This window comes from Acomys minous, assembly GCF_964271855.1.
Source record: "Acomys minous genome assembly, chromosome: 19".
NCBI lineage: Eukaryota > Metazoa > Chordata > Mammalia > Rodentia > Muridae > Acomys > Acomys minous.
Window position 1 is genome coordinate 58,348,452 of NC_140499.1, and position 21,488 is coordinate 58,369,939.

General features: G+C 45.1%; 1 protein-coding gene across 4 annotated transcripts in view; it reads left to right on the forward strand.

Moving 5' to 3' along the window:
• Nucleotides 1-13,826: 13,826 nt before the first annotated feature.
• The window catches only part of SH3D19 (SH3 domain containing 19), a 157,165-nt gene continuing 149,503 nt past the window's right edge, over nt 13,827-21,488 (forward strand). For 3 of the 4 annotated variants that reach the window (XM_084768547.1, XM_084768548.1, XM_084768549.1), the window contains exon 1: nt 14,030-14,289. In XM_084768547.1, the coding sequence (XP_084624673.1) occupies nt 14,178-14,289 (112 nt within the window). In that variant the 5' untranslated portion in view covers nt 14,030-14,177. Of the gene's footprint in view, nt 14,290-21,488 lie in introns of all 4 variants that reach the window. The other variant, XM_084768546.1, reaches the window with a different exon arrangement.

Here is a 21,488-nt window from a genome sequence, read left to right on the forward strand (position 1 = left end):
GGCAGATTGCTGTGAGTTCAAGGCCAGGCTGGTCTACAAATCAAGTCCAGGGTAGCCAAAGCTACACAGAGAAAATCCCGTCTCAAAAAACTAAAAAAGGAAAAACAAAAAGTACTGTTCTGGGCGTGGAGCTTAGCGTATATGAAGTCCTGGATTCAGTCCTTAGCATCAGGAGGCAAATAAGATGCAGTCATGCATGAAAGCACATGCCTGCACTGCCAACACTCTGGAGTCTGAGACAGAAGGGTCATGGGTTGGTTTGGTTTGTTTGTTTCTGTTTTTCCACACAGGGTTTCTCTATGTAACTCTGTCTGTCCTGGAACTTGTTCTATAGACCAGGTTAGGCCAGCACTCAGAGATCTGCCTCCCTCTGCCTCCTGAGTGCTGGCATTAAAGGTGTGCTCCATCACACCTGGCTATGCTCCATCACACCTGGCTATGTATTTGTTTCTAACCAGGGCTACAATATAACAAGCTAAAGGTCAGCCTGAGCTACATGATAAGACCTTGTATTGGCAAAGCAAAGCAAGAACATTGTCTTGAAAGACAAGAGCCATCTTCGCAGGCACGAAAGGTGCTGGGGGCCTCGGCTTTTCAGCAGCTTAGCCTACGGAGCCAAGGAGGGACTCAAGGGCCTGGCCATGTGTGTTTAGTGTGGCTGTGGGTCATTGTTCTAGAACTTTCAGTTGAAGTAGCAGAGGTACCTAGCCAGGCACCTAGAGCAATGAGAGTGCTCCTTTGTTCTTATTGCAGCCTTTCCCCTCTGACAACCGATGCTTTCCTGTTTAATTGACCAGTTAGTTCCGGGAGAACACAGAGCCAGCCAATTCTGTATAACAAACAACTGCAAAACCTCAGCGACACAAAATACAGCCCATCTTGCTGGCTGGGAGCTAGCCGGCCAGCCGCTGCAGTTTTAATCTAAGCTGTGTCACTCAGGAGTCTGTGGTCGGTCGTGGGTTCCTACACAGGTATTTCTGCTGATGCTGTCCTGAGTTGTCTGACACGTTTGAGCCACCTGTGGGCTGGTCTTCGTGTCTCAACCAGGACAGGAAGCCTTTTCTCCCCACAGTGTCTCATTTACCCGTAGACTCAACCTTGGCTGGCCCGTCTGTGGTAAAACGGCTTCCAAGAGAGCAAGTTGAAGCAAGTGAGCTCTCAAAAGGTCTGACTTGAATCCTTGCATCACTGTTTCTGCCGGGTTCTGATGGCTGAAGCTAAGCTCAAGGCTACCTCGGCTTTGTGGAAGCCATGTCTTGATGGAAGTGTGAGAGCCAAAGTTATGTTTAAGTTTTAATTACTGTGCTTAGGAAATCCATAAAACATAAATGCCTCTAACCTGTAGTCTCCCTCCTGAAATGTAAGATAACAAGCCACAGGTTGTTTTTTTTTTTTTTTTTTTTTTGCTTCCCTAAACAAGTTTGTTTGACTCAGCTATACTGATGTGCTCCATCACATGTGGGCAGGAAATATGCCAGGATGTGCATATGCCTCTGATTGGCTATAGGCAGGAGGTACACAGGAAGTGAGCCAGGACATATGCTTGCACCTGACTGGACGTGATGGGAAAGATGGCGGCTTTATGGGTCTGTTTTATAAGCCTCTGTAAAATGTGTCACATCACCATTTTCTGGGAACTCAGGGTTGGACTTGGCCAGAGTCTATCATCCTGTCCAGTGTTTAATTAAAGCTTGGGCCAAATTTGGCTCAAAAATTGTGGTAGGGGTTTTATTCTTGACTGGTGGAAATTAACAAAAGGTATGAAAAAGCACACTAGAGAATTAATATGGAGGGTGGGGCTGAGAAGTGGGAGATGTTTTGCATTGATACTGTGGGGAGAATTCCCTGAAGTGAAATTAGCTCTATCTCAGCTTACTGTATTGCTATCCTTGGCGTGTGTCTGTCTGCTTAGTTTTGCTTTGTTTGTTGCTTTTGGGGGTTTTGTTTGTTTGTTTTATTTTGTTTTTTGTTTTTGAGACAGGGTTTCTCTGTGTAGCCTTGGCTGTCCTGGACTGGCTTTTTTTTTTTTTTTAAGACAGGGTCTCACGTATTCCATGCTGGCCCTGAATCTGATATGAAGCATAGGATGACCTTGAACTTCTGGTCCTCTGAATGGCGGGATTTCAGGTGTTCGCTACCATGCCCAGTTTCTGTATTTCTAGGCATCAAACCCAGGGCTTCCTGCCTGCTAAGAAACTACTGTGCCAGCTAAGCATAAGGAGTTTAGGAGGTGAACTGTTTCACCAGATCCAGGAACATATTCTTGTCTTCTTAGTTTAGATTTGTATCTCTAACCTACAGAAATATGGTTTGCCAATTAAATGCTACAAACTATGCTGTCGTAGGGTCTCTCTTGCTGTGATAAAACACCATGACCACAGACAACTTGGGCGGGGTGGGGGGGTTATTTCCCCTTACCACTCTCAGTTGACAAACTCTATCACTAAGGAAAGAAAGGACACAAGCTCAAGGTAGGAACCTGGAGGCAGAGGCTGAAACACAGCTGTGGAGGAATGCTGCTTCCTGGCTTTGCTCAGCTGCTTTATGATAGCACACAGGACCCCAGCCCAGAGGTGGCACCGCTCATCAAGAAAATGCCTACAGGCCAATCTGGTGTGGGCATGACCTCAACTGAGGCTCCCTTTCCCAAAACGACTCCAGCTTGTGACAAGTTGCCATAAAAGTAGCTTTCACAACTGTATGAATATCCGTGTGCTGCATTGGCCGCGGAGCCTGATGACCCGAGTTTGACCCCAGGGATCCACTTGGTGGAAGGACAGTACTGACTCCTAAAGGTTACACACACACACACACACACACACACACACACACACACACCATAATAAAAATGAATAAATACGTTTTTAAATTAATATTTTTCCTTGAAACAAGCATATTTCCCCTCCCAACCCACAACCCCCCAAGACAGCTTTCTCTGTATAACCATGGCTGTCCTAGACTCACTTTGTAGACCTGGCTGGGCTTGAACTCACAGATACCTACCTGCCTCTGCCTTCCCAAGTGCTGGGATTAAAGGTATGTGCCACCATGTATGGCTAACAAGTGTACTTTTTGTTTTGTTTTGTTTTGTTTTTCGAGACAGGGCTTCTTCGTGTGGCCTTGGTTGTCCTGGACTTGCTCTGTAGACCAGGCTGGCCTAGAACTCACAGCGATCTGCCTGCCTCTGCCTCCCGAGTGCTGGGATTAAAGGCATGCGCCACCATGCCCGGCACAAGTGTACTTCTTGATAACTCTTAGAAATATTTTTACTACCTTACAGCTTTGAAGGTGAATTATGTTCCTGCCTGATCTCCTCTCATGTGTCTTACAGCTCTCCTCCTGTGTTTAGGCTCTAGTGAACTTGGGTAGTGTAGTGGTCAGAGCTCCCCCAAAGAATAGATCTTATGGAATGAGTCTGTATTCTCTTCCAGGGCACACTAAACATCTTTAGGCTATTGATGCGCGGCTGGTCAACTTTATCACTGAGTTCACTGTTGTCACTGACTACGTCCTGAGATGCTAGAAGTAGGTTAATCTTAGCGGGGAGCTCATTCTTTTCCTTGCTCAGTTTACCCAGACATGCTGGAGCAACCAATCAGTTGAGTGCTGCCATTTCCTTATTTTTCCACAAATTGTTAAAAATTTATATACCAAGTCACCAAATCTCTTGCCTCTCGCCATCGGTGAATCGGGATAATCAAATGCATTTTTCTCCTTAAGTTTATAAGATAGTTCACGCCATGGGCTTTCACTGCTCTCTGAGCTCCTAGGAGAGGCTTCAATAGCTGGTGAGCGTTCAGTACCTGTAGGTGTTGGTAAACTAGAGAGCCCACCCAGATCCTTAGAAGAAAACTATTCTTATACTCCTGTTGCTCTAGAACCACTTCTGATACCAAAGTCTGTACCAGCCAGAGATCTCTAGAGGAACAGAACTTACATAATGACTATATGCTTATATGTATAGTCATTATATAAGCTAATATACAATAGTATATAGAGTAATACATATTATATTAACATATTCTATTATTTATATTCTATTAAATATTATATTCTATTAAATATATTCTATCATTTACATATGTTTATAATTATAATTAGACACTGTGGCCCAGGTAGTACAACAGGGCTGTCTACCCCTGAAGGCCCAAGAATCCAGTAGTTGTTCAGTCTATGAGGGTGCGTGTCCCAGCTGGTCTCCAGCGTACACTGGAATCTCAAAAAGAAGTGGGCTCTAATGCCAGAGAAGCAATAGACTTGCCAGTGAGAGCAAGAGCAAGCAAAATCAGCAAGCTTCCTTCTTCCACGTCATTTATACATAGGCTGCCAGCAGGAGGTGTGGTCCAGATTAAAAGTGCACCTTCACCTCCAAAGAGCCAGATTAGAAGTGGATCTTCCCACTTCAAAAGATGTAATGCAGGGGGGAAAAAAAAGTCCCTCACAGATGCACCCTGCCTCTTGGGTTTTAGCTAATTCTAGATGTAGTTAAGTTGACAACAAATAATAGCCATCACCAGTAGGTAGTTGACCACACCTTTGGTTTTCTTTCACACAATTGAACCGTTATTGCTTATAACTGATTTTTGTTTGTTTGTTTGTTTGTTTGTTTTGTTTCTGTTTCCTGTGCTTTTGTGGTGGGTGCTTATCTTTTATTTTAAATAGTTTTCTTGAACTATATAATCTATATACAAAGAAAGTTGCCTTTCAGTATATCTAACATACCATAAAAATATAATCTCTTTATTTTAGAAATAAAATGCCTTGGTGGTCCAGAAAGGAGACATCTCACCAGAAGTGGGCTCACTGTGACTCTCAGAGTTTTCCTCTAGTGACCTACATCAATAGACCCCGTGTCTCACAGACTCCAACACCTCCCTAGACAGTGCCATCAGCGGGCACCCATGCGTTTAAACACAGGAACCTACAATAACATTTTACGTTCAAGCCACACCATAGCACTCCCTGTCATGACTAATACTCATTGTCACCTGACTGCATTTAGTGGCACACCCGGACATATCTGTGCAGGCATTTCCTGAGACGCTTGAGTGAGGAAGGAAGACCCACCCAGGATGCGGATAGTACAGTCTGCGAGCTCAAAGTAAACCAAGAGGAGGAAAGGGCTGGAGAGCTGGCTGAGTGTCAGAGCCTCGGCTCTCTGCCCTATCTGCGGACATGCGAGCCCCAGCTGCCGCTTCCACCACCATAAACTTCCCGCGTGGAGTGTCCCATAAAATTACGAGCCAGAATAGGCCCTTCCTTCTTTACATCGATTTTAGCACTTTGTCACAGCCAACAAGAAACGTGATAAGACAGCTCCTCTCCTGCCTGCCCTGGGAACCACTAAGCTGTATTTTTGTCTCTGTAGACTAGATATTCCGGATGTTGGAATGAGTAGGGTCACATAGCATAGCAATCTTGTCTTCGGCCTTTTTAACTTAGTATAACGTCTTCAAGCTTCATGCATGAGGTAACATGTACCCATTCCTCAATTTTTAATGGCTGAATGATACTTCATATGCTACATTTTGTTTATCTATCCAACAACTGGTGAGCGTTTAATTTTATCTACTTTTAAGGTATTAAGAAAAATCTACCAAGAGCATTTATGTACAAGATTGTGGGGGGGCTATAATTACAATTGGCTGTATCTCTCAGGTCGTCACCGAGAACAGTAACTGCTATGTTAAGTGGTAACTCTAAATTAACATTCTGAGGAATTCTCAAACTGTTCTCCAAATCAGATATGCGCCACTTTTGCCATTTTACAGGCCCCAGGCATATGTAGGGTATTCCCATCAATACATCTACATGATGAGTTTTTTTTGGTTTTTTTTGTTTTTTTTTTTTTTTGGTTTTTCGAGACAGGGTTTCTCTGTGTAGCCTTGGCTGTCCTGGACTCACTTTGTAGACCAGGCTGGCCTCGAACTCACAGCGATCCGCCTGCCTCTGCCTCCCGAGTGCTGGGATTAAAGGCGTGCGCCACCACCGCCCGGCTTGCGCCACCACCGCCCGGCTATGATGAGTTTTTTAAAATGAGTGATCAGAGTAGCTGTCATATAATTTTTTTATTTATATTTTCCTAGGAACAAATTATGATAAGCATCTGTGCTTGCTTGCTTACTTGCTTTCCCCCTTCCTCCCTCCTCCTTTGTTTCTATGTCTCTTTCTCTCCTCCCTTCCTCTCTTGACCAGGTCTTACTATATATAGCCCAGGCTGGCCTTGAACTCACAACCCTCTCACCTCAGCCCTCTGGGTGCTGGGATTATAGGTACGTGCTATCATGCCTGGATCCTTTTATGTCTTTGCCTTCCTTTGAGAATTTGATGAATGGCATTTTATAAAAAGTAATAGTCAAAGGCCTTAATGGCCTTTTGTTTTTAATTCCTCATTTGTTTGTTTATTGCACCTAGGAGTGGGTATATGAAAAGCATGGGGCATGTGTGGAATCAGAGCACAACTTTCAGGAGTTGATTTTCTCACCCCTCCATACAGGTCCTGGACATAAAACTCAGGCTTTGTGTGTTGGCTCCTGAGCATCAGCTTTTAAAATCAGACTAATTTATAGTTTGTATCATGTGTTTTTGTGAGTGGATGTGCGCATGTGAAGGCAGGGACCCTTGTAGGCCAGAAGAGGTGTCAGATTCTCCAGAAATGGAGCTACAGGCAGTTGTGAGCCATTTGACATGAGTTCTGGGAACCAAACTCCAGGCCTTTGCAAGGACAGACAACTAGCACTCTTAAGCACAGAGCCATCTCTCCAGCCCTGAAAATGTCAATTTTTAAATTGGATTTAAAAAAAAATTGATAGGCCAAGCTTTTTATACATTTTTCTATTCTCTCTCTCTCTCTCTCTCTCTCTCTCTCTCTCTCTCTCTCTCTCTCTCGTGTGTGTGTGTGTGCGTGTGTGTGTGTGTGTGTGTGTGTGTGTTCATATGTATATATTTCTGTGAAGGCCAAAGGTCCACACTGTATGTCTTCTTCAACTCTTCTTTACTTTGAGCTGTCAGTATCTCTCACAGAACTAGCCAGTTGTGGAGCCCCAAGGATGCTCCATCTCCTCAGTGCTGGGATTGTAGGCTGGCACCTCCATGCTTTTTACATAGGTGGTAGAACTCCCACCCATGTTGCCAGCACTTTGATGACTGAGCTATGCTCGCTTCAGTCTCATATCCTGATTTTCTTCATCAAATATGTGATATGGAAATATTTTATCTTATCTTTTAACTTTTTTCCCATAGATAAACCTTAATTTTTACTACTTAAAAAAAAACCTAACTGCATAATTTTTATGAAGCCTTATGACCCTACGCTTATGCCTTCAACACTTTCACAGTCTTCTGCTCTTCAGTAAGAAATGCACATGTGGCCCTGTCGTTGACACGTTTGGTGCCTGTGGAACCCCTATAGACTTGGCTAATGTTGGGTTTTTTTTTTCTCCCTTTTATAAAGTCTCATAAGGACTTTGGTTCTCACCTTGAAGTCTGCCTGGGTAAATACCACATTTTGGTGATTTCCCAACCTTCTTGGTAAAAAGGTAAATAATGCCATTACCAGAGGTTCTGGTTTTGTTGGAGCTCATGTGCAGGAAAGCCTGCAACAGTATACCAAATGCTAAGCCATTCAGAATGCTTCCAAACACTGCCCCTGGAAGAGGAAAAACTGACTGCATTTTTGTTTGTTTGTTTGTTTGTTTTGGGGGTTTTGGAGACAGGGTTTCTCTGTGTAGCCTTGGCTGGCCTGGACTCATTTTGTAGACCAGGCTGTCCTCAAACTTACAAAGATCTGCCTGCCTCTGCCTTCCAAGTGCCTGACTGCATTTAAAATTTTTAATTTTTATTTTATGTGTATAGGTGTTTTGCCTGCATGTGTGCTTGTGTAACACATGTGTGTGCACCTGGTGCTGGAGGAAGAGGGCATCAGGTGCCCTGGAGCTGGACTTATAGACAGTTGGGAGCCTCCGTGTGGGTGCTGGGAATTGAGCCCAGGACCACTGCAAGAACAAATGTTCTGTTATAAGCAGAGTGAAGGGGGGACTCTAGCCAGTGTGGCCAGCACGACTCTGGCAGGCCCCGCCCTTCTCCCTCATTCCCTCTACTTTGCTAAGAATAAAATAAAATAAAATAAAATAAAATAAAACCTTAGATTACATTCCTAAAGCTAGCCACCAAGTTCTATTCCCTTATTTGGCCACTTCTTTCTTCTGGGGCTTCACTACCAAGGTCCAGCTAACAAAGCATTAAAGTCCAGCAATCCAAAGCCCCCTTGGCTTGCCTAATTAACCTGCCCAATTAAAATCGAACACCTCATCCTAACATGGTTAGGTTTCCCCTTTCCCTCTATAAACTGCCTTTTTTCTCATGTGCCACATCTATCATCTGTCTCCTCTCTATCTGGAGGTGGCCCTTTGTTCCCCAGGGACAAACACACCCTCCCCCCCCCACCCCCGCCCCTCGCCCCCGCCCCCGCCCCCGCCCCCGCCCCCCCCTCGTTCCCATCCCCTTATCTCTCACCCTCTATCTCTTGTCTTTGTTTCTTATCCCTGTCCTCTCTCCCTCTGGGGCAAATAAATCTCCTTTGCTGAGAACTTGGTCTTGGGGGTCCTGAGCCGGCACTTTTCCTTATACCGAACAATCTCTCCAGCTCTAAAGACACAAGGATGTGATACTGCATTTTCTTTTTGTTTATTTTTATTTTTTCATTTTTATTTTTTTTTTGAGACAAGGTCTCACTCAGTCGCCCCAGCTGGCCTGAAACTTGCTGTGTAGAAATAGCTTAGCCTTTAATCTCTCTACCTCTGCCTCCCAAGTGTTGGAATTGACGGCACATACCACCATGGCCAGAAATACCGTGTTATCGTTGATGTGTTTTAAAACTTTACTGCTTACAGACAGTTTTAAAAGCAATTTAGCTTAGCCAGGCATGGTGGCACACCCCTTTAATCCCAGCACTCAGGAGGCAGAGGCAAGCGGATCTCTGTGAGTTTGAGGCCAGATTGGTCTACAAAGTGAGTCTAGGACAGCCAAGACTACACAGAGAAACCCTGTCTTGAAAAAACCAAAACAACAACAACAACAATAATAATTTAGCTTTATTTTTTGAGATTTTATTGTAGTCACATAATTTCCCCTTTTTCTTTCCTCCTTCTGAATTCTCCCAGGTAAACACCCCTTGCTCACTTTCAAATTCATGGTCTCTTTTTCTTTAATTATTGGTGTGTGTGTGTGTGTGTGTGTGTGTGTGTGTGTGTGTGTGTGTGTTCCTAAATACATAAATACAATGTGCTTGATCTGTATAACGTTACTGACCATTTGGTACTGGTTAACCAATCGGTATGCTCTTCTCCCATGGCCAGCATTCCTTAGCTGTCTGTCATTCTTTGTCTTGGCTTGAGGCCTCGTGAGCTTCCCCTGTCTATGTTAGCATGCCCACTGGTGTCGTCCTTGGTCAGGTCAGGCAGTCACATTGGTGAGACTTTCTGCGTGTAGCTTCTGACATTCCCAGGAGACGCAGTCTCACAGCAAACTCCCTGGTCCTGTGGCTCTTACCACCTTCCCATCATGCAATGCTCCCCGAGCCTCGGGTGCAGGAGTTGTGCTGGAGATGCTATCTATCAGATGGGCCTGGCTTCTACAACTCCTCAGTTTGGTCACTTGTGGTGTTCTGTAATGGTCTCCATCTGTTGTAAGGAGAAGTTCCTCCCCAAGGGATAAGAACTAGCCTTCCCTTTGGGCATAATGATAAATGTGTAGAATGCAGTTTGGGGTTGGGGTGGATTAGTAAAGTGTCGATTGTAGGCTCTCCTCCAAAATCCCATGAAACCACTAGCCAGAGCTGGATCTGACCGGAAAGCCTCCTCCCTGAGCACCTGACGTTCTCATCGTACCAGAAGGCACCCATACAAACTTCCAAAGGAGAAAAGCAAACAGAAGCCCAACCCAGCTGTGATACCCATGGACCACAACAATGACCAGCGTGGCACAAGTTTCCAACAGTGGCACGCATAGCTTCATGGCCGCATACAGCTCTGATTGGATTTAAGGCCCTGTGGTGGTTTGAATAAAAACGGCCCTCATAAACCCATAAGCAGTGGGCATTGTTAGGAGGTATGGCCTTCTTAGGTTGGTGTGGTTTTGTTGGAGGAGGTGTGTCCCTGGGAGTGGACTTTAATATCTCAGAATCTTTAAGCCGGGCCCAGAGGCTCACTTTCCCTTTCTGTTGACTGCCCATCAGATGTAGAACTCTCTTCCCCAGCATCATGTCTGCCTGCCTGCTGCCGTGCTTCCCACCATGATGATGTGGACTAAACCTCTGACCCTGTAAGCCAGCCCCAACCAAATGTTGTCCTTTATAAGAGTTGCCCTGGTCCTGGTGTCTCTTCACAGCAATAAAACCCTAAAGCAGGCGTCTTGATAAGAGGAAAGTTATGACTGGCACTGGAAATCTTACATGGAATTTTATAATACATATTGAGTTGATATTTGTAGATGATATGAGATAGGGGGTCAAATTCATTCTTTTGTACATGGACGTTCAGTCATAAAAAACATTGGGTTAGCTGTATCTTGACTGTGGGATGTCATAATTTTGCCTTGCTTTGGGGAATACTGGATAGGTCTTTGTTACATTAACTTCCCCTGGGGAGATTTGAACCGGCAGTTTCTCAGCCTAGATAAGGCATTAATGACAGACCAATAGAGTGATTGGACCCAAGCGTAGCTTAAAAAAGCCAGTCAGCTTATTGTGCTTACTTACAGGAGCATGGGCAAGAGGTGACTTACAGGTATTCCCAGGGAACTGCATCACCAGGAAGACTTACTCTGGTATGCATGACAACTTCCCCACAGCTGCGCTGATGGAGACTTTCTCCCCATTTTGTTCATTTTCTGACTCCTATGCATGACAGGACCTCCACGTACAACTGTGGCAGAATTACATACCACTGGGGGCGCACAGGCATAAGCGGCTGGAAGCTCAGGTGAGAGTCTAGGGACCCGTCTTCTTCCTAAGACAGAATGGCAACAGGTCCAGTGTGAGAGAGCCTGTGGGTGCTCATGCTGCTCTGATCAAAATGGCAACAAATGGGGCTGGAGAGATGGCTCAGAGGTTAGAGCACTGGCTGCTCTTCAATTCTCAGCAACCACATGGTGGCTCACAACCATCTATAACGAGATCTGGTGCCCTCTTCTGGCCTGCAGGAGTACATGCAGGCAGAACACTGAACACTGTATACTAAATAAATAAATAAATCTTTTTTCTTTCTTTCTTTCTTTCTTTCTTTCTTTTTTTTTTTTTTTTTTTTTTTGGCCAAGGTTTCTCTGTATCCCTGGCTGTCCTGGACTTGCTTTGTAGACCAGGCTGGCCTCAAACTCACAGAGATCCACCTGCCTCTGCTGCCCTAGTGCTGGGATTAAAGGTGTGCGCCATCACGCCCAGCAACCTTTTTTTTTCTTCTTCTTTTAATGGCAACAAATAGCTGCAAGCTTGGAGAACAGCTTCTACAATCATATTCCTCTTTTATTAGAGGACAAAGAATGTATCTTGTCCATTAAAAATGGCTATATATATATATATGAAAAGCACTGCAATAGCTCATGACAGTAGCCACCCTGGTCTTTCCCTCTTTGGTCTGCTCAGAGAATCATTTGGTATGGTTCTTGCCTCATAGCAGTTAGAAATAATGTTAGCTAAGTGTTGGTGTAAGCGAGTACCCCCAAGAGGGTGCGGATCGCCGAACTCTGATTGCATGGGAGATCCACAGCAGTTTTCAGGGATCCCCAAACTAAAGGTCTGGATAATGGCAGATTGACCCCGATAGTCATGCTGCTGTCAGGGAGGGGCCTCCAAATTATTCCTCATTCCTAAAGGCCAAAGACTTCCACTTAAAGTGAGCCCAGACACTGAGAACAAACCTGGGTTCCGAATTCCATCACCTCACCTTAATGTTCAGCTATCCAATAGTCTGCTCATTTTTAACTGCATATGCAGAGTGGCGTTTTAACTTGTGGATCTAACCTCGATTTCTTAAAATTGAATTTTGTTCTTATCTGCCTAAAAACAGAAATACTTTCCTTGTGCAGCAGCAGTCACCACTGAAGAGGTAAGGCAACAGAGCAGGCATTTCTGCCTCGGGTGACCCTCCTCTCTCTCTTTCTTTTTCCTAGCATGCCAAACACTGAGAGCTCTCAGAAGCTCTTAGAAAGAGAGCCAGAGGCTGCAGATAAAGGCCAGCTCAGCCCACGCAGCCCTTGGCTAAGGGAGCGTTCCCGCCTGCTGTTTTGGTATCTCTTTGTGACATTCCAGAATCTGCCCCTCTGTGTGAAATCTCGTATGTGCACCTACGGAACCTTAGATGTGTGTTACAGGTACACAACAGTGACTTTTGTTACATTGCTCTTTCTAGCTCTGGAGCAGTGTTTAGGGGTAGGTCCCAGAGTTAGGTGCTTCAAACTCCAGCCTCTGACTTGAGGGCCAGTTCTCCCCACCATGTGGCCAACTCACCTCTCAGAGAGTAACAGGGTATGGAACTCCTTAAGTACATTTTCTCCCTGCACTTCCAGGATGATGGCCTTTTCCTAGTACTTAATTAGCTGGAATACAGGGGGGGGGCTTTATTCATTTAGTTATGTATTTATTTATTTTTACAGAGCCAGAGATAAGTTTCACCCATGCTTGGGAAGTGTTCTACCCCGACTCCAACCCCCAAGTCCTAGCTAATATCTAAAAGAAATTAGCCAGGTGTAGTGCCTCACGCCTTTATCTCAAGTACTCGGGAGGCAAAGGCAGGCAGATTGCTGTGAGTTCGAAGCCAGCCTGGTCTACAAAGAGAGTTCCAGGACAACCAGGGCTATTACACAGAGAAACCATGTCTAGAAAAACCAAAAAGAAAAAAGAAAAGAAAAGAAAGAAACTCGAGTTTATCGTTTAGATCGGTATTGTGTTCTCAGTAAAACTGGCATGAAAGTACAGTGCTCTCCCTGATCTGCATAGGCATCGCTTCCCTCCTTATCCCCGACCCCTGCCCCCCGCCCCCGCCCCCACCATCCAGCGGTACATTTGTTACACTGATAAACTTAACCTTGACATAAGGCGCATTTTTATCGCCCACAAAGTCCATAGTGTACTTGGAGACTCATCCTTGTTGCGCACCCTATATGCTTTGGGACTAGTTTCAATGCGTCATGTATCACAGAGTAGTTTTGTTGCCCCTCCCCCCAAAAAAAAGAAAAAGAAAAAAAAAAAGAAAATTAAAACCTGTTCCCTAGTGAAGTACTTTTTTACTTTAAATTTATTTTATTTTACTTATTTATTTTTGGTTTTTTTCCAGACAGGGTTTCTATCTGTAGCCTTGGCTGTCCTGGACTCGCTTTGTAGACCAGGATGGTCTCGAACTCACATAGCTCCCTCTGCCTCCCGAGTCCTGGGGTTAAAGGCATGTGAGGGCACCATGGCCCGTGAGGTCATTTTTAAGGGGTGATGAAAGGTGGTCAGGGCCTGGCACACTACCGTAATTTCACCACCTAGGAGGCAGAAGTAGCATCATCAGGAGTTCAAAGCCAACTTAAGCCACAAGTCGGGGCGGGGGGTGGGGGGGAGAAGAGACGGAGAGACAGAGACAGAGATCTACTCTAGGTGACGTGCCACAAGCGAAGTTCAGCCTCTCCTGGCTGGCACATCTCTCTAGGATTAGCCTAGGAACCGGTTCCTCCCCCTTTTGTTTAAGTGTCAAGCGAATGGGTTTCCTGTTGACTCTGGAATATTGTGAAATGGCAGGAAGAGGCCAAGCCTCCTTGTTTCTCTCTCTTTCTCTCCTCCCCAACCCCTTTATTTATTTTGTGCACGTCTGTTTGGGTTCTGGGGGTGTTTCCAGCTTGTGCGGCTGGAGGGCGGCCTCAGCAGCCCGAAACCCCTCCCCGAGGAGGCGAGGCCGGCCGGGATCCCGCCCGATCCCAGGCTGGACCTCCGTGGGGCGGGGAAGGGGACCGGACGGGAAGCGAACGGAGAGAGCGAGCCGAGGAGCTGCAGGCCGCCGGTGCGCGCCCAGGAGGCGGGGAGCTCGGCCCAGCCCGCGCCCCAGCTCCGCGCGCCGCAGGTGGAGCCCCGCTTCCCCGCCGAGCGCGCTGGCGAGGGACACCCGCTGCCCGCCGTCCCCGGGCTGCGCGGCTGCGCCTCGCCCATGGCTGAGGGCCGGCGGCGGGAGGACGAGGAGGAAGAGCTGCGAGAGCGCCGCGAGCTTGGGGGCCCACGCCGCGCCCGGGGCCGCGCGCTCCCAGGCCACTCGGCTGCAGGTGAGACGCGTGGGGCTCGGGGACCTGGGCCAGGTGAGGGCGGGGGGCACCCGGCCCTCCGCGCCCTCTCATGCCCTGCGGCGCACGGCGGCAGTTCTCTCTGCAGCCCGGAGGGGACTGGCACCTTTAACTCGTGGAGGCGAGAGGGCGGGACAAGTGGCCTTTTCCATCCTTAGTCTCCTTTTTTGGGCTGAGCCTGAGAGAATTCAGATTGGTGTCCTTACCTGTTAGTGGCCCTGGAGCTGAAACTCCAGAATTTCCGTGCAAACTAAAAACAAGGCTGCTGGCTTGGAACTTGTGGCTGGGTGATTACTTATCTATGGATGAGTCAGAGGCCGTGGAGAACTCCCTAGGTCTGGTTCTCTAGGTGGACAATGACCCCTCCCTACAGTTTCGCCTGCGCCACCTCAACCTGGTCAGACCACGTGCCCATACTGAATCAAGTCCTGTCTAGGCAGCGGGTGAACTTCGGACCTCTGGCCCCTTCACTCCCCCACGGCACTGATTTTCTGCTTGAGAGTTAATTTGTTGAAATTACCCTCCCCGAAGTAAAGGGGAGTTTCCAATGTAGTATTGAAGAAGGGAATTCTTTTGGACTGGGAGTCATTTGGGGGCCTATAGTTACCTTTATGATCTAATTTTGGGGCACACAAATGTAGCACGGATCAATTAGCTTGGCCCATAAGTGTAAAGATTAAATGTAGATCTACACTCCTTCCTTTTTCCTGGGGTGGCGTTTCAGCCTGACATAATGGAGAGGAAATTGTTGGGCCTTTGGTTTCAGCTGGTTAACCATAGTTATCTGAAACTGGGGGGAAGAATTAACGGAGAGGATAAAGAGGTGAAGGAATTGGGAAGATTCAAGCGCCATCCACTCACCAGGCTGGAGTCTTCTTAAAAAGTGAATCCAGAGAAGTTGTTCTGTGTGACCACCAGGAGAAAGTTGGGTCTGTGGAACCAGAGGGCAGAACGTAAGAGAGAAGGGGAGGAAAAAAAAAAAAAAAGAAAGAAAGTTGATCACAACAGGAGCCTTAAAAATAGCTTCTGATGTCCGATACTTGACCTTTTTATTTTGCGGTAAGACTCTAGACTGTCAGTCACCATGAACGCCAATTGGTAATAATTGGTAGTTTTGTTTAGTGGAAACCTTAGTGAAGTAACACATTAATTCTTGAGTAAATAATTCAGGAATACCATGAAAGAAGTTTGCAAAGTTGTGCCTCTGTTGCTTAACAGATTTTTTTTTTAAAGTGGGATCTTTTGGACTCCTGGTTCCTTTTAGCAAAAAGCCTCCCTCTTACAAAGGTCTGCACCTCGGAGAGCTGGGTTGGAATTTAAACTAGATATGGCCCAGATATATGTCGAACATTTCCTCGGTGTGTTTTTTTTCCCCCACGGCCAGCACAAATGGCACTTTTGTAACTTTTTACTAGTTCCATATTTTTCCAGAGGCCGCAGGGCCTGGTCTAGGCTGTATGGTAATAGTTCGGCAAGACACGGTGGTGTGTAGTGTCTGCAGGCAGAAATAGGTGTCTTCAGCTTTCTTATCTTTAATATGGCCTTCCTTCCTGAAGAGGTGAGGGTTCAGCAATTCCGTGAAGTGTGTAAGAGGGTGAGACTTGTAATTTTAGGTTTCCTTGTCTTGGGGACAAACTATTTACTAGTCGACTTGCTTTATAGGTGGTGCTTCTCTCCCACCGAATTTATTAAGATGTTTTCCTAACACTTCCTCACATTCCTTACCAAGCTTGGGCATTAACTGCGGTGCTTGTCTGGCGTCCTTGTCTGGCGTCCGTCCCTCGCTCCTGCTTAGGGTAGATCCTTTTGTCTTGTCCTTGGTGTTTCCTCCTCCATCGTCCTCCGTCCGTCACGTTCAAGTTTTTCCTCCTAAAGGTTTTCTTTCTCTTTATTCTCATATGGCCTGATGCATGCCATAGCCCTGGGGCTGTAGACTTGTAACAGGCAGTGAACTTTCTCACCCTGCTAAGTTATGTGTGGTTGCGTAAATCTATGTACACATACAATAAATTATAAAGTGAAGACGCGTCTAACTTATGCCTGAGTAAGAAAAAACTTTATCACTTGCTTAGAAACGTGTTTCTATGCCCTCCACCCGGACATTGCCGCTTCTCTCTGTGTAGTTAACCATTAAAAACTTTTTCCATGTGTGTGTGTGTGTGTGTGTGTGTGTGTGTGTGTGTGTGTGTGTGTTCCTAGAGACTGAACTCAGGCCACTGTGTATACTAGGCAAGTGCTCTACCATTTGGTATGTAAAAAAATGTTTTTTTTGAGACTGTTTCCTCTTCCGTCTTTACAATTTTCACACACACGCACACATACACACACACACACACTCGCATGCAATATTGTTGCTATTTGTACCTTGCCATAGGTAATATCATCTGAAATGCATTCTTTTTTCCATGCTTTGTAGCCCAGTCTGGCCTTAAATGAATGATCCCTCTGCCTCGGCCTCCTAAGTGCTGGACTTACAGGTATATGGCACCAGATCATGTCTTTTAAAAACACCATGCTTTTTGTTTTCTTTTGTTTCTTAACTGATAGGTGTAGGGCATCCATAGAAAATAAAAGTGATTTTAGTAATGATTTCATCATACATGTAGGAGGAGGCAAATTGATTTGGATCTTACATTCTTCATAAAATCTACCTCTTAAGTTTTCTCAGGACTTGTTTGTTTCTGGGGGCAAAGGGGGCATGCTAGAGATTGAACCAGCATCTCACCTAGGCTACACAAGAGCTCTTTCTAACCCTATTTTTTTCCTTTGGTTTTTCGAGACACGGTTTCTCTGTGTAACCTTGGCTGTCCTGGACTCCCTTTGTAGACCAGGCTGGCCTCGAACTTACAGAGATCCACCTGCCTCTGCCTCCCTGAGTGCTGGGATTATAGGTGTGTGCCACTGTGCCTGGCTCCTTTTTTTTTTTTTTTTTTTTAATTTAAGATATTTTTCAAGTTCCAAGATATCACCAAGGGCACTAAATGAAGAATGGACTATTTCTTCGTATTTTGATCACTTTAACAATTCTATTTCTCCCCCCTCCCACACCCATTACTTCTTTGTGTTTCCAGTACTCTCTTAGTGGTTAAAAGAGTCACATAGAAAAAGTTATCACACCAGAGGTGTGGGATGGGGAATTAAAAGAAAGAAAGAACAAAAGGCTGAAGGGGATGAGAAAGAAGAAAGAACCAGTTGAAAATTCCCAGACGTGGAGAGGCAGCCTAGTTGACATTAGTTTATGATCAGCCAGGGGAACAGGGTTGTCACTGCCCGAGTTCCATGCACAGATGCTAGTGGACACTGTGGTGTTGTGACCCTGGTACCATGTGAGGTATTCATAGTTGATGGTATGATACAAAATCCTTAGTTGCCTCACTTGATGGTTAGATGTAAAAGCCAGACACGTTTTTAGTTCCTGGCTCATCTTAGTGACCCATAACATGTCAGTCTCAAGCAGGGCAGACAAGATGTATGTGAATCAAGCGCTTCTCAAACTTTTTTCTTTGTGACCCAGATTTGCCTTAGAGGGGTTGGTTGTACAAACAAACACAGGTTGCTGACAGCCCTCTCAGTGATCAACATTGGTTTTGGGATAAGGTCTGAAAATAGTCTTTCTTTTTAAAAAAAAAAAAATACAATTTGTTTGTTTTTGTTATGTATGCCAGAGGACAGCTTCCTGCAGTCTTTCCCTCCTTCTACCATGTGGGTCTCAGAGATGAAACTCAGGTCAGCGGTCACCTTTGTCCACTGAGCCACCTGACAGGCCCAGATCTGAGAATAGCCTTAACTTGCTCCCAGACATATTGATGCTTCTGGTTCCTTCAGAAGGGTCTTTTTGAACAGACCAAAACAATGAGATAAGCATGGAAAGATCCACAGAGTAGCCCCATGACCTTATTTTTTCATTCTGCGTCTCCTGGCAGCTTACTGGATCCCATGGCTGGCTGACGTATGTTAACGTCACTCTCCATTGGCCAACAATCCTTCATCCATCCGCACAGCTAAGTCTGGTGTGTTGGCTCATCGCTGCGTTCCTCTGGTTAGTGCTGGTAAAGTGGATAACCTGGAGGCCTGGGGAAGTGAAGGCTGGAGTGAGTGAGCAATTCTATCCAGGTTTCCTGAGACCGCCTTCGCTTTTTAAAACGGAAAGTTCAAGCCGGGCGTGGTGGCGCACACCTTTAATCCCAGCACTTGGGGGGGGGGCGGGGCAGAGGCAGGCGGAGCCTGGTTTACAAAGGGAGTCCAGGACAGCCAAGGCTACACAGAGAAACCCTGTCTCAAAAACAAAACAAAACAAAACAAAAAACCAAAACAAAACAAAACAAAAACCCGGAAAGTTCCCTATCCCGGGAACCCCCGAAGTGTTAGGTGCATCCGGACACGCAGTCATCCTCAGCTAAGACTGTGCAGCTTCTTTTGACCTTGGAGGGAAGAAAGGGGAGGATACAGCTGGCTGATAAAGCCACGCTTACATCAGAGTGAGCGTTGTGGTTTTCAGTCAACATTGTTTATAAGCTCAATAATTGTACAGGTCACTATGAGTTTTTAATCCCCGTTGTATAGAAATGGGTCTTCCTCGGTATTTTTTTTCACTTAACATCCTTTTTGGACCAGAAAATTTTTATCTGTATAGGCTTATCAAAATATTAACTGATAAGAAATCATAAAGAATTTTTATTTTAAAACAATTCTTTGACATACATGTAAATTTCCCGCTCATTAAAGAGAAAAGCAAATTCAGGGGGGTGCGTTTTTTTAAAGTTTTAAATCTTGGCTGAAATGTTAGCAGTGCACTGCTGGGCGTTCTAGCACCATCAGTGTTGTTCAGGGTTGGTGGCTGTCGTGATTTTAAAGTCCTTGGTGCTGAGCGCGGTGCTCACAGAGGCCACAGCTCAGGATGGCTGAAGCCAGGCTTAGAGCTGACTCAGACTGCTGGAAATTCTGTTCTGATCCCAAGAGAAAATTCATTTAAGGTTTTGTTGGTTGGTGTTTTGTTTTGTTTTGTTTGAGACAGGGTTTCTCTGTGTAGCCTTTGCTGTCTTGCACTCACTTTGTAGACCAGGCTGGCCTTGAACTCACAGAGATCTGCCTGCCTCTGCCTCCCAAGTGCTGAGATTAGAGGTGTGTGCCACCACACCCAGCTTAATTATTTTTTAAATGAAACTGAACCCAGTATCTCAAATATCAATTTTAAAGGTCAAACATTCTAACACAATGCAATTCAAATGTTTACTAATTTGATACATGCCAAAGAATGGTGCTAAGGAAAATTAAGTCAAGTCTTTATTTTCCTTAATTAATCTGCTATGTTATTTCTATAAAAGCAGAAACTTCTTCTCTACAGTTAAAAAAACAAACAAACAAACACTTCAATTTATAACATAGAGTAGTCTCAGATCAGAGCCAAGGTGTTTCCCAATGTGTTTGCAGCGGTGATAGGTGTGACATGTGTGTGCAGATGTGGTGGGTGTGGTATAGACGGAATCTGTTCCTGCTCAGAACCATGGTCACAGTGTAGCCCAGTGCGGCACCATGGGCAAGAACTGTCAGCAGCACTTGACTCTGTTGCACCTTTTATTTTGGGTGTATTTCTGGCTCTTGTACATTCAGAAACAACTTACCATTTCCAGACTTTTTTTGCAACTATACTGTACTCAGTTATGTGACCCCATATGCAGGCTGGCAGTCCACAGTTTAGTAGTTGTGGTAAATCCGTTATGTTTTTTGTCCATTCTTTTTACTGATGGTTGGAGTTTTTTTGCTTTTTTTTTTTTTTTTTTTTTTTTTAGCCAAGGTATCTAAACATTTGTTAGTTATATGCATTGCAAAAGTTTTCTACTCTGAAGCTTTATCTACTTGCTTATTATTTTCTTTGTGGTCTCTTTGATGTTAATATCTCTCCATATGATGGTGTGGAATTTTCCTAATTGTGTGCACTTCCTCTTCCTGTTTAATAAGTGCTATCCCTACAATAAATCATGAGAGCATTTTTCTCTGTGGTGTTTTATTATAATGCTTCTAGAACACAGCCAGACATGTTGTAAATATTTAGTTATTAGTGTTTACTTTTTGTCTGCTTTTTGCTATTGCTAAACTATCTGATGCTTTGTTAAAACCATATCTCTGTTCCATTTGGGGATTAGTTGTGGGATTTATATCAGCAGAAGAAACAGCCATCAGATGATGATGAGGATGATGATGATGACGACGACGACGATGATGATGATGATGGATAACACTATTATTATTTCTGGGTCTGTGGTTGTTTTGCCTGTATGTAGGTCTGTGCACCACGTGCCTGGTACCCGTAGAGGTCAGATGAAAGTCTGGAGTTGCAGATAGTTGTGAGCCATTATGTGGGTGGTGAAAATAAACCCCAGATCCTCTGTCAGTGCCACAAGGGCTCTTAACTGCTGAGCCAACTCTCCTGCCCTGTACAGACTGTTTCAACATGGCTCAATAGTAATGTTCGGTTTTCATTATTGTCACAAGTGAAAAGTTTGTTCGTGAGACCTCATTTCAACCAGTCAGAAGTCGACAATGTCCTTCCTCCTTCTCGCCTCAGTCTTGGAGCCCAAACCCAAGACCCTGAGTATGTGGGGGAAACACCTGAGCTGCACCTCAGCACCACACTGTCTTGGCTTTCTTTCGCTTCCACCTCTTCTTCTTCTTTTTTTTAAAAAAAAGATTTATTTATTTATTTATTTATTTATTATGTATACAGTGCTCTGCCTGCATGTACTCCTTCAGGACAAAAGAGAGAGTAAGATCACATTATAGGTGATTGTGAGCCACCATGTGGTTGCTGGGAATTGAACTCAGGACCTCTGGAAGAGCAGCTGGTGCTCTTAACCTCTGAGCCATCTCTCCAGCCCTCACCTCTTCTTTTTTAAGATTTATTTTTAATCTAAAAAGAGCTGTCAATTTTATTTTCACATTTCACATGAAAACTGCACTTTTACCCCACTCCTCCCTTTAGTATGTATTATATATTAAATACATATACTTAAGTGTTTAATTACGTGTGTAAGTGTCTGCCTTTGAGTGTGTATATGAGCACCGTGCACACACCGGGTGCCTGCAGAGGCCAGAGTGGGTATCGGGCCTTCTAGGCCTGGAGTTACTGACTGTTATAAGCTACTATGTGGGTGTTGGGAACTGAACCTGGATGCTTTGCGGGA